Here is a 16916-nt window from a genome sequence, read left to right as displayed (position 1 = left end):
CCTTTCATCCTGTCACTAAGGGGTAAAATCTTAAAATACGGCTAACCCACTGGTATGAATGAACTTCTTTCAAAGTGAGTTACCAAGTTAAATCTTGGCTATTTTAGTGGCAAGAAGGATTTGAACTAAAAAATAACTAAGAATTGAAAATTAAAAGTTCGGTTCCTCAGTCATGCTAGTGATAGTCAAGTGCTCGATAACCACATGTGCCTGGTGGCCAGTGTGCTCAACAGCACACAGAACATTTCCGTCATTGCAGAAAGTTCTATCAGCACTGAGTTAGACAGAGATAGAAAAGTTGGAGAGTACTCGGTGTCCGTGAAGGGGTTGGGGAAAAAACACATTCCTTCACAGAGTGGTGGTGGGCACAAAAATGCTACAAAGTTTCCAAATGTCAACCTGGAAGTAGCCATAAATATTTAAAATACACATGCGTTTGGGGTGCCTGACTGGCTTAGTCGTAGAACATGCGACCGTGGATCTCAGGGTAATGGGTTCAAGCCCCATGTTGGGTGTAGAGATTACTAAAAAAATAAATACACTGAAAAGAAATAAAAAATTAAATTAAAATAAAATAAAATACACATCGCACTTAATAGAAGAAAAAACTGAACTTGCTTAAATGTCCATCATTAGGGAACTGGTAAAATTAATGCCCAAATGTCCATACAAGAGGAGACGATGAAAATAACTTAAAAATATATATGTAAGCAATATGTGTCAGCACAGAAAGCTGTCCTATAACTTTGTATATAAAAATATAAGTCACCTGGGGCACCCGGGGGGCTCAGTCAGTTGAGCTTCTGACTCTTGATTTTGGCTCAGGTCATTATCTCATGGTCATGAGACTGAGCCTGGCATCGGGCTCTTCACTGAGCACTCAGTGTGGAGACTGCTTACGACTCGGTCTCTCTTTTTGTCTCTCTTCTCCCTCTGCCCCTCTCCTCTGCTCAAGTTCTCTCTCTAAAATTAAAAAAAAAAAAAAAACACAAGCCACTCGACCCTATGAAAGCATGATCCTGTTTGTATTGAAATACAAAGGGTATCCATATGTATGTGTCTATATGCCCAGGAAACTACATAAGGATACACAAGGGTTTCTTTCTGGAAAGAGGGAATGGCGGAGCAGGTTGAGGAAGCATTTTCTTTTCATTGTACATCCTTCTGGTGCTGTTTGGACTTTTGACCATGATGATGAACCATTGCACTTAATCGGTCATATGTTAGGAAGATGAGCTACTGAAAACAATGTGGTACCAGATGAATGAAAGTGCAAAAACGTACATGGCAGAGTGGGATCCTCTGCGTGTCAAAAGCCTGTTTGCTCAGTCCCGTGCTAGCTGGACCGAGTCAAAGTAATGGATTGTGTTCCTGTTGGCTGCGGTCTTTCCATCTCCAAACCCTAAGTCATTGACTCCAGAATAATAGGTTAAATATGAAGTCATACCCGGTGCATCATTTCAGCTGCTTTAACAAACATCGTGGGCCCCCAAGGAGGGACCTGAAACCAAAAGATTGTTTTTAAGGAGAACTGGTGGCTACTTGGAGTTCCTGGAGGGATGTCTTCCCTCTGCCTGACCCTCTCCCATCTCCCCTCTCTCCTCCACCCCTCACAACCACACTTTTCCCTTCCCTCCATCTTCTTCTGTGGCCTCTGCTCCGACCCAGAGAAATGGCAGATCCAAAATCTTTACCTTTCCTCAGAACTCACCTGCGTTGAGCATGACCAGGTTAGGCAATGATTCAAGATGCTCCGTGTGCCTTCTTGTAAGCTTACCGGGGAAACCAGGCAGCAGACCTCATGAAATTGTGTCTATCACCTATCTATCTCTCTGTCTATCCATCCGTCATCTGTCATATATACATGTACACATACATAGGCACGTATGCATATGTGTTTATACGTACGCCTATGTAGACACTTGCACACATGCATACACTTGGTTTCTATGGGAACCTCTGAAGTAGTTCTAACTCCTGTGCCGGCAGAGGCTGTGCTTACTACTAATGTGGGAGGAAGCCCAGAGAGGAGGTGTGGAAGAGGAGAAGGGAGGGCACTGGTGTCTGTGGGTGGGCCTGATCCCCAGGCAAGGGAAGAATTTGGCTCATTTGATATATTTTTTGTTGGACCAGATCATTAGATAGTCAATATGACATAAGTCTCTGAGCCAGGTCGGTGATAAAGAGGGAAATGTTTTTTATTTCTTGGTATGCTCAGAATCTCAAATTTTCTAACAGAAAAAGGGCATCTACCCTCCAGATACGATCTGCACACAGTTCAGTGCAAATGTGTCTTCTTCCCTCAGCTGCACTCCCAAGCTAAGTTTCCTCTTACACCATCTTTCCCAGAACCGAGCACCCCTGGTAAGGCTGGCCTGGATGTGCCGCAGCCCTGGCAGGCCCCGAGACCTGGCCTGAGTAGGTCCAGGAGACACATACAGGCCTCGCCTGGCAACAGTTTTCCTCCATTTTAATGAGTCTCATTTGCCCATAAGACTTGTTTTTAAGTTTCTGACTCATGCCAGGCTCATTTATTTGGTATTTCGGCTTGATGAGTACCCAGGTTTTAACCCACTTAGGACTGTTGTTCTGCCTCATTCTGGAAGCTCCGGTTTTTGTCTGAATATTCTCCAGCCCCGACCAGCTCACTGCTCCCCTTTTCTGTCGTATCCCTTATCATCCCAATACCTACAACCCTTGTCTGCATGCCTCCCCAGCACACACACACACACACACACACACACACACACACAAATACAAATACACACACAAATACATACACATACATTGACTAGATACTGGACAAGCAGCCTTTACAATAATGGAAGGTTGAAGGTTTGATTATTATTTCAATTACCACAAGTAAGGTGAGGAAGGAAAGCCTCTCTGGAATGTTCCGTGAAAAGTTTACATTCCTTCCAAATGCAGTTTTTTTTTTCTTCTTCCCTCAAAGACTCATCCATCGAACACAGGCCCTCTGCAGGTTTGTTTTTCATCTGAGACCAAACCACTGACTCCTGATTGGGGAGAACTGTGAGTTATGGAGGGTGACAAGAAGGAGTTTTCGGTAGAAATTAATTTGTAAACATCTTCCCTGCTTTGCCTCTCCTGGGGAGGGGGGTGACCACATACCATAAAAATTTCCAGCCTCAGATTTTGAGCTCAGCAGAGACTTTCATTTTCATTAATTATCCCAAGGATTCGCACTGTCATTCCCTTAGGGGGAACACACCCACAGAAAATGGCATGTGCGGGGGTCAAGTCCCCTCTGAGCAGCCCCAGAGAGAAGGACCGGCATGCTGGTTCTTGCCACTGCTCCTGGGGCCACATGCACTGCCCTGCCCTGTGGGCATGAAGTCTGCCTCTGCATGGGGTGCCCTGGGGCTGTTCCAGGGGAGGAAGCTCCATGGGCAGTGTGGGGGGCTCAACGCTGCCTCGCCCTGCCACTCCTCATCTTCACTGTGTGTACATGCAGCATGAGAACACGGGAACCTGGCAATTCCGGTGACACTTCTGGTCACTAATCTCCCCGTTGCACAGTAGGATAGCATGTTATTTTGATGCCATGCCAGAGTTTTGTTTTAAAACCAGCTCTGTACAGACAGTTTTAGATGGACCAGAAATAGCTTTTATGGTCTGCAAAATACCTTTCCCTCGGGACGTTTTTGTTGTGCTTTGAATACATTTTAGCACAGTGAGGTAACAGTCATAGACTCATAGAGACACGGGATTAGAAAGCAACTCCAGAGACATCCCATCCATCACCATGACGCCAGGCAGGCTTCACCCAAAACATCCCAGACATAGGTAAATATCCTGTTTTCACAGGTCATCAGAAAGAGAGACTCCACGCCACTCTGGGGTAACCCATTCCAGTGTTGACTTCCCTTCAATGCTGTCATTATACTTGTGTTACCGGGAACACACCCCATACTAGACTGCTGTGAGTTTTCAAAACCCAAATTTGTGTATTTTGAGCCAGATGTCACAAAACAGCCTGATTGTCAGCACGCTGTTTAACGGGTATTGAAAAATGTCATTTCAAACCAAATACATCTATCCTGGGGGCCGGACCCAATTGGACAGCTTTCGTTTTACAGTAAATGTGTGACCTTCTGTCCCCTTAGGATTCCCTTCCCTCTTGAATCTGGTCATCATTAAACGGTGAGGCCCTGCAGGTGTACCCTTATGCTTTCCTGCTCCCAGAAATCACAGCCGTCATGTCCCTTCCCCTAAATCGTGTTAGCAGGACCAGAACTGCCATCAGAAGCAAAGCACTCCGTTCCACGGAGGGGTGTTTGCTTAGACACACACAAGGCTTTCTGACACTTGGTCTGCTCCTTTGGTCTTTAGAAATAGCAGCTTTAAGAGAGTCCTTTCCCTGGCCTTCCCCTTCTGCGATGCAACACAGGAAACCCCAATGTAGTCTCTAAGAGGTCCAGTTACGTTTTGGCATCGAATAATCCACAGGGCCTTCTGCAGTTAGAAGCAAAATAGTCCTCTCCCTTTCTTTCCGCTATTTCCTTTGGCACAGTGGAGAGTCATAAGGAACCGGATCGGTCAGGAAAGCCCTGACCAAGAGCTGGTATGAACCTCAGACAAGACGCAGCTCGATGAGATGCCGTGCGCGCAGTCATTGTCTGAGACAGAGGGTCTGAAATTGACACCATATGCGCCCCGAGGAGTAATTGCTCCAAAGGGGGGAGAAAAGCAACGTGTCAGAACATTTTAGTAACACCTAATTCATCTCGAGGTTATAAATAAATCTTAATGCTTGCCTAAAAACAAAAGTCGAAAAATACTTTGACCAGATTACTTTTGTGACAGTGCTTCCGGCAGAGGTGAACTTTATTAGGGAGACAACATGAATAAAGAGAAACACATAACAACTTTTTATGGTATATTTTACATGATTTTATTTTTTTGCAGTAAATAAAGTGGTTATAGGGCTCCAAGGAAAAGGCCCCAGATGTTAGAGAGTTGTGTGAAATTTAGAGGAAACAAGCTGTAAAAAGCGCAGTCATAAAACAGGCTGTCAGTGCCACACATCTGGACAATACAGCTGTATGTTCCTAGTGGCTGTCGTCACCCAAAGAAAACTCAATAACCTCATTTCACCCCAATTAGGCTGCATACCAACAGGATCAACATTAAATTGCGAGGGGGCGGGGGAGAAACGTTCATATGGCGCCTCTGTGTCAAGCAGTCTTTATCTTGCATTTGAATTTGGTCACCAAGAAATAAAAGATTGCTAACATAGCTATTTCCATTATTATAAAACCCTATTTAATTCATAATGTTGTAATAAGTCAAAGTTTGACAGCTTGGACTATCGGCTACTCCAAACAATAGACTTTCTGTAGCATGAAACTGACCTATCAGTCATCCAGAATGGAGCCCTGGCATATCTTTCCTCTACCCCTTTTTGGGGAGTCTGAGTCTCGCAGCATTGTGGGAAGCATTCTCTGCCTTATTGGAAAAATAAGTGCATTTTCAGACAACCCAATTTACGTAAAGTAGAAGATAAATGCCCCTCTCGATGGCGATGGGGTATTTTGCTCTAATTCTTTTGGCCAGCAGTGAGGCACCCTTGCAATAAGATGAATATTGCAAAACTGAAATACCATTTCACCTTTTTGTCACCAACAGACTGTGCCAAAGGTAATAAAATGCCACTTTTCCCATTAATGTGTTTCTTCCTAGGTGTTAACAGCAGCAAAGGCAATTATGGACAGTGGAGAGAAATTAACCCTACCGCTGATAGGGAAACTCTTGAAATTTCAGCTTCTCCAGATTAAATTGAAGGACCAGCAGAGACGGGAAAACGAAAAGAAGGTACTGTATGACGCTGGGTCTTCTAAAGAGGGCAAACAGGGCATAAAATGGAGTCAGTTTTCTCCAGGGACACTTCCTCTCTTCGTAAGCCTTCCATTAAATGTTACCTAGCACATTCAGCTGTCGCCTGGACAACTTAAGAAAAAGGCCATCCAAAGATCTGTTGGAGGAATTATATTTTCTCAAAGACAGACCCATTAAAAATAAATTCCCTTGTGCAAAAATCAGACAATAATCAGGGCATGTGCCTGAGGTTGATTTTAGAGTAGTCTACTTATATGCTAGTAACAAAGAAGGGAATCAAGGTGAGACAGAGTCAGGAGAAGTAAATGTAATGTGAAAAAAACCCCACAAAGTCAGGGTCTAACCGTTTAAAATATTCTCTCTAATATTCAGTAGGAGTTCCTATTAAAATGGCAGGCTGCATCTGCACCTTCGTAATAATCTGAACATTTCAGCAGCAATCCATCACCCCCCCCCCCCATTATACGCTTGATTACTTCTTCACATGTAGACTTCTCATTTAATTTGCCTATGGAAATCAATCTGTGCGTTTTCCAAAGATTCATATTTTTATCTGAAAAAAAAAATATTTTGAAATACCTTTAGCAAAACGACGCTAGGTTCAAATCCATTTGTTATTATCATTACTCAGAATAAGAGATGTTTTTCTTATTTTCCAAATCATGCTGAGATGTTTTTGGAAAGCCGAACGCTTCTGTACATACATGTGGTGTGTGTGTGTGTGTGTGTGTGTGTGTACACATGTATACATGAAATGGATTTACATGTAAGCTGTATCTTTATGCCCCTGAGTGGAAGAGGCAAAATCAGTTCATGGAAGAAGAAAGAGAAGAGGGAATGTGTTCCAGTAATACCTTTCTCACCTTTGCAAGACCCCCAAACCTAGGTTTCCTATTTGACTTGGGTGCTTGACAGGATAATTGTAGGAAAAAAAATAATAATGACACCTTATATTTGCAGAATAGGGCTTTATGTTTTTCAAACAGATTCCCCATATAGCATCTTATTAGAGTGGCACACATTGTTCCCGGGAAAATTCTACTCATAGGAACACAAGTGATGGTCTAGTTTTCCATCTATTGAAGTTCTTTTCATCATGTACAGGACATTTGTGCCTTCAGAAATACTCGGGGTCATTAAGACTTGGCAGAAGAAAAATTGGAAAGTTTGAAGCTAGTATAGAAACATCTTTTCTTGCCTTTTTAAACTCCAACGTCACTTGGGAATATGAATTATAAAAAGTAGACTGTGAGTCCTGTGAAAATCTCTGCGCTTTCTGTTTTCTCTGTGCTTTCCCGCAGCACCTACAAATATACCTAATGTGCTAAAGGGGATCAGTTTACTTGTTTGCCAACTATTGTAAGTCAGCAATCTTTAGCTTACAGCTAAAGAGTAAGCTTTAGTTTTCAGTTAATGGATTTTAAGTAACAGTAAATGGAATATCCTGGCAGCTCAGGAAAAAATTTTACAGCTAGAAGTAATATAAAAATATTTCTGCAGTGATTTTCCTCAGCATTTCTTTGAAATGTGAACTATAATAATACAGCTGTGAGATTCTGAAGATGCGCAAATAATCTTAGTTTATTGTTTGAAAAATTCAAAAGTCTAAAGGAATGCGGGCTTGAATTTTAGATAGATAGATAGATAGATAGATAGATAGATAGATAGATGTAATAGAGGCATTCAGAGAACTCTGAGCAATCAAGAGCCAACAATTACATAGTCTAATCTGATGTCTTCATTAGATTGGGTTCCCAAAACACCAGTCCCAAATCTCTCAGTTGCAACCATACGAGTAAGTGCTAAATAAATTGATGAAAACTGATTGGAATGGAGTACTCTCCAGAAAATACTCTTGGTAAAGGCCAGATGAACAGAGTTGTTTGAGGGATGATATAATCTCTATTCATTTCAACACTACCACCCAACCAGTCAGTTAGAACAATTGAGGTTAATGCTTCTCCGCCAGCAACTTGGGCAGAAAAGTAAAATAAGTATAAAGTAAATAAAACTGACCCATGCTGTGGGATGTGGATGAGAAAAATGCAAAAAAGAAAAGACTTCCAGTTTCTTCCTCTTTCCTGAACCCAGGCTGAGATTCTGAGATTTCCTAGAAGGGGAGCTTTTTAACAGCAATAAGAAATCTACGTAGATGTTTCCTTTCAAATGCTGAATATAGTGCCGAAAACTGTGCAACCCAAATTGTGTTTTGTATCTCCTATCTTGAATTTTCAGAATTGTATTTTTAAAAACGAATGCCAAAAAAATATCCACAGCGGGAACTAACCAAAAATACTAGGGAGAAGATATGGACAAAAATAACTAATATAATTAGGTCCCTGTCCTTTATTCCCCAGTGAAACAAGTAGATCCTTATATATTTGATCCTGTTTTAATCCACCAAAATTTTTTCTTAGAAATAAGTGGTGGAAAAAAAAGTAAGTGGTGAATAATATAGTTCCACATGCCAAATACGGTAAAAATATCATTATTGTAGATTGCACTGATTTTAATAATTTCTAGCACTTTAGCATGGGCTATGCTTATCATGCGTTTGCTTTGTCCTTGAAGAAAGCTTGCTGGCTAATTAATAGCATAAAAAATAATACAAGGGAAGATATTTCTTAAAGGAGCAGTTTTGAAGGCATTTCTGAAAAGCAAATGCCTGCTTGTAACTGCAATGAAGTAAAAAATAGTTGAAAACTCTGATCTATTTAGAAACACCTTGTTGGCTACATCCAAATCTGCATATCATGAAGAAAATATATTGTATTTCTCTAAATAAATTTTAGAATTTCAGAAATTCTGAAAGACTCTTTTATACAAGTAACCCTAAATCGGATTTTGTTGTATCTTAAAATCTGAGAGTTTTGTTTAGAAATGACTCTTCCTTGCACACATGATTATCTCACCATTTATTCTGTGTTTTTAGATCTGTCATTGTCAGTCTGTTTTTAATTCATCAACTTAACAAACACTTATTGAAACAAACTTTACAGAAACAATGTACTAGGCACACATATATCATAATGTTCATTATCATTTTAAAATAAATTATTTGGGGTTTGTATTCCGATCCGTGTTTTAATTTAATCTATCTGAATATTATAGCATTGTTCACATTTTTTACTTTTTTTCACTCCAACTTTTATGTCTATATTAATGATAAACATTTATTCAAAACCAAAACACTTTATTGTGAATATATTTAAAATATATCGAGAATTCAGCTAAAACCTTTAATCAAAAAAAGATGAAAAATGCCTATACTACAAAAAAACAATAATAACCATTTAAATAATCGGCCAAACTAAGTCTAGTCTTCCTATGCCTCTGAGTCTAGTTTGGAAAATTTGCATATGTTTAGAAAAAGATCCAAATATATTCTAACTGTGCTTTTCATTTGTGGATGCAAATAACCAGTCCATATTTTCTTGGATATTTTCAGCATATTTTTTGCGTAAAAGCAGAACAATTCTTTCTCTTTCTGGCTTCTCTACTTAGGAGAAGTACTTGCCTTATTTTCCAGAGAACTAGAATTGGAGAGAAGGCAGTTAAGAACCATGGAGTGATGGTACCGGTAGACTTTTCTTAAAACAACTCAAAATTAAAAGCACCTACATTTGATAAGGCATTATGAGGAAGCCACAAACAACCCAGAGCCCACTCCAAAGGAGGCACGAAGAGAAATTAGGGTAACTTTCACAGACGTTTTACAGCTTACTCCAGTTGAAACCCCAAAACACTGGAAACCAGCCAACGTAATGCCATTGTGTGTGTGTGTTTTGTTTTAAAAGAAAGACCAGAGGGACATGCCAGGAAATTACAGGCTGGTTAGTTTTGATTCAGTTGTGGTTAAAATCTTCAAAAACTATTTTGAGAAATCAAACAGAGGAAGAGCAGGAACTCAGTTTAGAGGGACCCGTGTGGTTTCAGGAAAGGAATAACTTGCCTCACTAACTGGATGGAATTCTTTGAAGCAGGATTATCAAAATGAGGGTACTACCAACAAAACCATTGCATCCAAAGAGCTACGAAATTCAGCAATTCAGGGTAAATAATAAATGCCTCCCCGGATAACTGATCTGTAGAAAGAAGTGTTTTCCTCATTGGAATGCTTTTAATTAATGAAAACTGTTTACGGATTTCAGGAAAAAATGTAAAGAAACACGCATATTTAGAATAGAATAGTAACTTTAAATATGAGCAGCTGTAGTTACAACAGCTAATGATAATATTTAGCTACCGTTATTGACTCTTTGGCATTATACTAAGCTCTTTACACATGTTATATCATTTAATCTTTGAAATGACTTTATGAGGTACGGAGTATTATTCTTGATTTGCAGATGGGAAAACTGAAGGTGTGAAAAGTTAAGTAACTTTCCCCAGGTTAAATAGCTACTCAGAGGTGATGCTGGGATTCAAATCCAAAACTGTCTGACGCTATGTTCTTAACCACTGTACAGACACCTTCCGAATGTGTCTCCTTAGCTGTGCAAAATGGCACCCTTGGCCCACAGTCAAGAGTGCCGGCCCTAAGGTATTTCCCTGTAGGAGCAATGGCTTTGCTCAGTGATCTACCAACAACCGTCTGGTCCCACTAATTACATCACATACAACATCCCGAGGTAAAGTGTGAGGACAAGCCAAGGAAAGGAACAACGCTTATCAAAAACAAAGTCCACACAGAGCTAACCAACCACCAATTCCCAAGGGAATTCTGATTTCATTTCTGGCCTCGCCCCACTCCCCAGAAATGACCTGGTCTCTGGGAAAATCTCTTAGAACTAAACTCCTTGAGGTTATTCCAAACATCCTCACCCCTTCTCCGCCCTTCTGGATGTTGAAGTGGAACAACACCGGCTGATCCACTGTTAATGCCTCTGAATCACATAGAATCCTGCAAGAGACAGACAATCAGATAGACATCAGACCCACTCCCTCACTGCCACCAGTCATAGAAAATGTCCACATTCCAATTCTGTGGATTCCAGTTCTGAAGATGTCAGTATGGCACCCCAGGACATTCTGCAGGTTTCTGAAGATTGCATTATTTGGTCAAATAAACCCACTACATTCCTGGACTTATGTCTTCTACACAACAGCAGCTCCCTAGAAAAGTAAGCTCCTAACTCGACCCCATGCATTATATTTTCTATTTGGCAGGGGAGCAGGGAGAAGAGCAGAAGGGAAAGAATAAATAGGAAATATAGAAAAGAAAAAACAACATGTTCATAATGCCTTAACACTACTACAAGTAATGTTAACATTCTGATATGTTTCTTTTTTTTTTTCTTTCTGTGAGTTTGTTCCTTTATATAATCGTTGTAAATTAAAATATATCATAATTTTACTTATTACCACAGTAGCCACATCTATCATTATTATTGGTTGTAGGATATTCTATTGACTACTATAATTTTCTTAACCATTCCTCTATTATTGAACATTTCAGTTATTTCCATATTTTTATAATAAGTAATGTTGTGATGAACAACTTTATAGTATAGAACTCTTTATATTTTGGATAATTTCCTTAGCATTGGCTTATATAAATGGATTAATATGGCCTCAAAGCCCATTTACCTGTGTTTCCAAAGTAAGTTCTAGAACCATTTAGACCCAGTTTTTCATTAAAAAAAAAAAAAAAAGGCCCCCCTGGTCAAAAGAACTTGGAAATCACTGTGTGTTATACACAACTCTTAGAGATTTAACAGCACATTAGCTTATTAAAGATAGAGGAGTTTTGTGAAAATAAATCTGTTTAATATTGTTTAATCTACTGTCTCTCAAACGTATCTGACTCCATAGATTTCTTTCAGCCCGCCTATTGTTCTCTTATCATCTGTAACCAATAAAATAGATCGCTTGTGAGACGGTGATCTCTTGAAAGAGAACTAAAGTAGCATTCAGAAGACAGACCTAGTTTCTCATAAGCCACATAATAAGAGTGACTTAGTCACTTAACTGCCATGAGCATGTTTTCTTATCTATATCCCTAACAATATTATTGTGGGAATCTTACGATAGAGCGTATGTGAGATCATAAAGTACCACACAAATCTAGATGTGCTGTTACCTATAAAAATGAGATGAAGTAGAGCTATTTACCAGCAGTTCCACTGACTTTTACCTCTTGCCTCCCTTTTATTGTGATAACATAGCAAATACATGTCACGGTATTTGAAGGCATTTGAATCTTGACATCAAGGGTCATTTAGAAAGTTAAATACAATCTAAAATATTTGGAAGCGTCAAATAATTAGGTTGCCCTGTTAGAGAGAGGGACTGTTTTGTGTTTTTCCCTCTTAAAAAGTGAGAATAACAAGATTGAGGACACGGGGTAAGTGCCACTTGATACTCAACTAAATATGCGAAATGCTAATAGTTCTTCGGTTGTTGCTAAAACAAGAGCCTCACATCTGCTATGTAGCTTAGCCAGTTAAGAAATCTCTGTGCCTATCCACAGCCTTCTCACAGTAGGAGGCATCCAGATGCTTTTTGTACACACTGCATTTTAAAGAAAATGGACTCTGTACCAAACTTGACCTTTCCTTCATATGCTGGGGAACATGTTTTCCCCAAACATGGTGGAAAGAGGGGACTTTTGGATTCGCCCTCTCCTAGTTTTTGTCTTGAGTTGGCAAGGATTACCTCTTGAGTTATGTTTTGTGCAGATGACCATAGAATGGGAATATGCAAGCTGCACTACCCAGAAGCAAGCAAGAAAAATTGGTGTGAACAAATTTCAGTTTGTGATTTAGGAAGGGGTCAACTCTGGTGAATGCTCAGCTAATCTGGTTCACTTCCTGCCACCCCCTAGCCCCAGATCTCAAGGCATAAACTCATAGGGGGGAGGAGCTTACTCAGGATATGAGAGAATAGAAGAAAAGGGAAGAAGACAGGAGGTGATTTTGCTATGATGGGGGCTTGGTAGAAAAGGATATTTTGCTTTTTGACCAAAGTAGAATTCTGCGGCCCCAGCAGTCAACATTGTCAAGAATCTCAGGGACAAAGAGACTGTCCCGGTTCAGTTCAAGTATGGAGGGTTGGAGGCGTGAGGAACAGAGGGAATATAGGATAAAGTAGGTAGACTACAGCTAGAGTCAGACATGGGAAAGCAGAAGGGACTGGGTAGGGCACCATGTTCAGAAATCCACCAAGGATTTCTCTGCCTGGATCTGGAAGCCAGAATAACCTGGGTACTTCCATTGGCTTTTGTCCTCTGCCGTATGATGTCTCTGCACATAGTTGCTCTACTTGGGAAATTCTTTATGTAGTAATTCTTCTTGAAATTCTACCAACTGAAGATGCATCATTGATAAAGGAAAATGCAGAAGACTGAGTTGTATAGAGAGAACAATAACAATGATGTTATAATGGCACATAAACCTAATTTGAAAGAATGTGTTAAATATCTCCTTCACTCATCTTCTCTGGTGATTTTTGTTAGATCGCTATATTCTTTCAAATGTTTCAATAATGATGATTTTTATAATTAAAAAAAGCTTTTTCAAGAAATGAATCAGGATTTATAGGTATTTTTTAGATTCTTTTGTAAAAGGAAGGAGGTAAATATTGATAATTTCAGCACTCAACAGGAAGAATGGGTGGGGGAGGGAGAGCTATGGAGAATCAAAAGAGCTTCCAGGAAATAGTATTATTTAGCCCCTGGAAAGACAGAGTAGAAACACAGACCATCTTTATGGCCTAACAGGACCACAGAAATAAAATGAATTTAGGGTTTGAGGTTAAACTGGCTTGTGTCTCTTCCATAGCAGTGTCTGAGGGCAAACTGTGTGTCTTAATTTATACAACATGAACAAAATTACTCATCTTGCAGGCTGCATTTTGAGAACCAATTAAAGATGATGATGTCTGGAAAGCACCTATCATACCACACAACTAAGTCTCTCTACTTTACTGCTTATTTTAAATTTTGGTTGTGATCAGTCCTGCCTTCTCTGGGGTACCAAGAAACCTTACAGAAGAAACGACTCAGTGAGTTCTTTACCTTATAGAACTCCAACCTTGCCAAAGAGGATCCGAAGGGATGGGAACTATGTGATTACACAGGCTCCCAAACACCCCTAGGAAAGCCAGCAGGGCTAGAGGGCCCTCATAACAGGAAAAGGATAAAGAAACTAGTTTTAAACTTCCTCTTTATTCAGCAGTATTTGTTTGGAATGACAGGATAAATGAATGGATGCATGACTATATAAATGTTTAGTCTTCTGGGTGAACTTTAGAATAATGTCACCTGAAACAGTTTCTTCTTTTCAGTTCTAAAGCTCACCCTGAGATTTTATTTAAAATTGCAGTTGTGGAAGTTTCTGGAAGATTGTGATGGCAAAGTTAGGACTTTTCTGGGGCAAAGCTCACTGTCCACCAAGTTGCTGCACGGGAGTGTTTCACTTCAGTGGGTTTACCATCATCCAAGTGTGGCTGTTTGAGCTCCAGCATGAGCCTCGCCAATGCCTCTGAGCTAATTGGACTCAGGGGCACTGATTTGTGCTCTGGTTTCATTTTAAATTAACAATCTTAAAATTTCCAATAAGCTCTCAACACTGGCAGGGATTTCTACCATATTTCTTCAGTCAGCCTGACCTCCCAGTTTCTGACATGGCTCACGTTACGGTCTCTGTTCAAAACCTCTTACCTCGTACCTGCCTGTGCTCGGCCAGTAACCGTGCCTCACCCTTCACCTGAAAAAACGGAAACATTCCCTCAGCACCATCGAGACCCCTCGCTCTCTTGAACCCACACTCAGCCAACCCCCTTCTTGCTCTTATTAAACTGAGAAATTGCCTCTCTTCCTATGAAAGGAAGTTGGCATGTTCTTTTGATCTTTTCCCACCTTACCTCCTCGAGGACTTTAGCCTCCCCCATATCTGCAGTGTCTCCCTTTCTACTGGGTCATTCCATCAGATTGCAAACACATCTCCTGACTTGGCATAGATACATACACACCTGGACCTCATACTCTCCTGCCGCTCACTTACCCACTAACATTTCAAGAACTCTCACCCAGGGCATTTCGTGTCTTCCATTCAGTTCATCACTATGTATATGTGACCCACATCCAAACACGTGACTCCAGCCATATCTCTCTTCTCAGAGGAGAATGTGTGTATTTGCCTGCCTCCTGACATTTCGGGGCATCTCAAAGTTAACATGATTTTCTGAAAAGTTTGCTTACCTCCAGTAAAAGCCATTTCTTGCTCCAACTTCTCTATCATCTAAGTCCCTATTAGGTCTTTTCTAGACCATCGCTTAGAGACTCCCTTCCTAGACTTCCTGTTCCCTATCTTCACGAATCATAGTACTTCTCTACTTGAAACTCTCTGTGGTCTTCCCATTGCATTTTTAATAAAATACGAACTTGTCAACCCCACCTGTGGCATCCACTTTGCCTTTTTCTTGCTTCTCATGTGGAAGACTCCTCATCTTCCAGGTCTTCATTCAAATGTCACCTCCTCAGAAAGGTCCTCCGTCACCCACTTAAAGGTTTCCCCAACTGCGTGCCTATGACTACATTGGGTTTTGTCCTTCATAAAAGTCATGGAACTTTGTTGTTATATTTTTACCTGTTTTTGTATGTGCTTTTTTCCTCTTTCTACCCCAGTAGACTAGGCGCTCAAGGGGACAAGCCCCGCCATATTTTATGCACCAGTTTATATCTGGTGCAGAATGAAATGCTGGGGCTTTTCAGACCTCTGCACCTTACCTTGTGCACTCCTGTCTGCCTCCACCCAAGGCTAGTAGTGACATCTACAGCCTTTCCTGATGCTTCCCTCTGCTGCTGAGGAGGGGGAGTTTCCCTACCAGTAGAGCTATAGGACCCAGGCCTGCATGGAGAATCCATAGGTACCTCTGACGCTTCTTCTGGGTGCCAAAGCTACACTGTTCTCTGGAGCCCTCGACATCCAGAAGACACATGGAGTAGAGAAATGCTTCTCTCCCCTTCTGTGTTACATTCTGTTAGCCGGACGCCAAAATAACATATCTTCTGTCTCTAATGTTTTAGAATGGAGTTTTTCAAATTTGATTTCATAACCTCAGGAAAATACAGAGCCCAGATGCTGCTACAATAATTTTCTTTTATTTTGTTTCCAATTGTGTTGATTATGGGAAAAACAAGCAATAGAAGCATATTCTGGATCTTCCGTATGGCCACCTTATGACCCAGTACTACCACATAATTTTGACGAACACAAACTATTTGTATTTATAGATGAATGTATTGAAAGCGTAATTACATTACGGAATAATGCACAGAGCTTTCAGCAATTGTTTGAAAAGAAAAAAAATGGTGGGGAAATTGGGTCTTTACATGGTATGTGGCAGTCTAAACGTGCCCCAGAGCAGTGTGTGGAGTTTGCTCTGCCAACTGATGTTTTTGGTTGATCCCACCTTTGGATGAATCAAACAGCAAGCATTGATTATGTCTATACATTGTTAAGTAACATTATGATAAAAATAATTTATAGGTGCTGAGTACCCCCAAAGAATCTTTTAACCTTTAAAACTTGTTAATACACTGCTTAAACTTTGAAAAACTTCATTAAGGAGATTTTAGAGAAAACTATTCTTTCTGATTTTTTTAACCTGTTTTGTTTCGTTTGTTTTTGTCGTTTGTTTATTTTTTAAATCTTTTTTAACGTTTATTTATTTTTGAGAGACAGAGAGAGACAGAACGCAAACAGGGGAGGGGCAGAGAGAGAGGGAGACACAGAATCCGAAGCAGGCTCCCAGCTCTGAACTGTCAGCACGGAGCCCGACTTGGGGCGCGAACCCATGGACAGCGAGATCATGACCTGAGCCAAAGCCAGATGCTTAACCGACTGAGATGCTAGGCACCCCGTATTTTGTTTTATTTTTAATGAGCAAACAACCTCTCTCTAAGACTCGGACAGAGACTCCCCAGGGTTAGGCTGCAAGATAAACCTAAGATACTGCCATCATGAGGTACTCTGAATCCCCCACTCGCCTTACCCCCAACAACTGTGGTAGTTTATATGCCCATGCTTGACTCTCCCTTAGGATGAATTCTC

General features: G+C 40.5%; 1 protein-coding gene across 6 annotated transcripts in view; it reads left to right on the top strand.

The window, feature by feature from the left end:
• SPAG17 (sperm associated antigen 17) overlaps window positions 1–16916 on the top strand; it is a 239608-nt gene that overhangs the window by 59331 nt on the left and 163361 nt on the right. For all 6 annotated transcript variants that reach the window (XM_042953607.1, XM_042953611.1, XM_042953606.1 and 3 more), the window contains exon 4: window positions 5704–5835. In XM_042953607.1, the coding sequence (XP_042809541.1) occupies window positions 5704–5835 (132 nt within the window). The remainder of the gene's footprint in view (window positions 1–5703; window positions 5836–16916) is intronic.

Source organism: Panthera leo, chromosome C1 (genome assembly GCF_018350215.1).
Source record: "Panthera leo isolate Ple1 chromosome C1, P.leo_Ple1_pat1.1, whole genome shotgun sequence".
In the NCBI taxonomy this organism is placed as follows: Eukaryota; Metazoa; Chordata; class Mammalia; order Carnivora; family Felidae; genus Panthera; species Panthera leo.
Note: the sequence above shows the minus strand (reverse complement) of the source record. Positions and strands in the feature narration are given on the sequence as shown.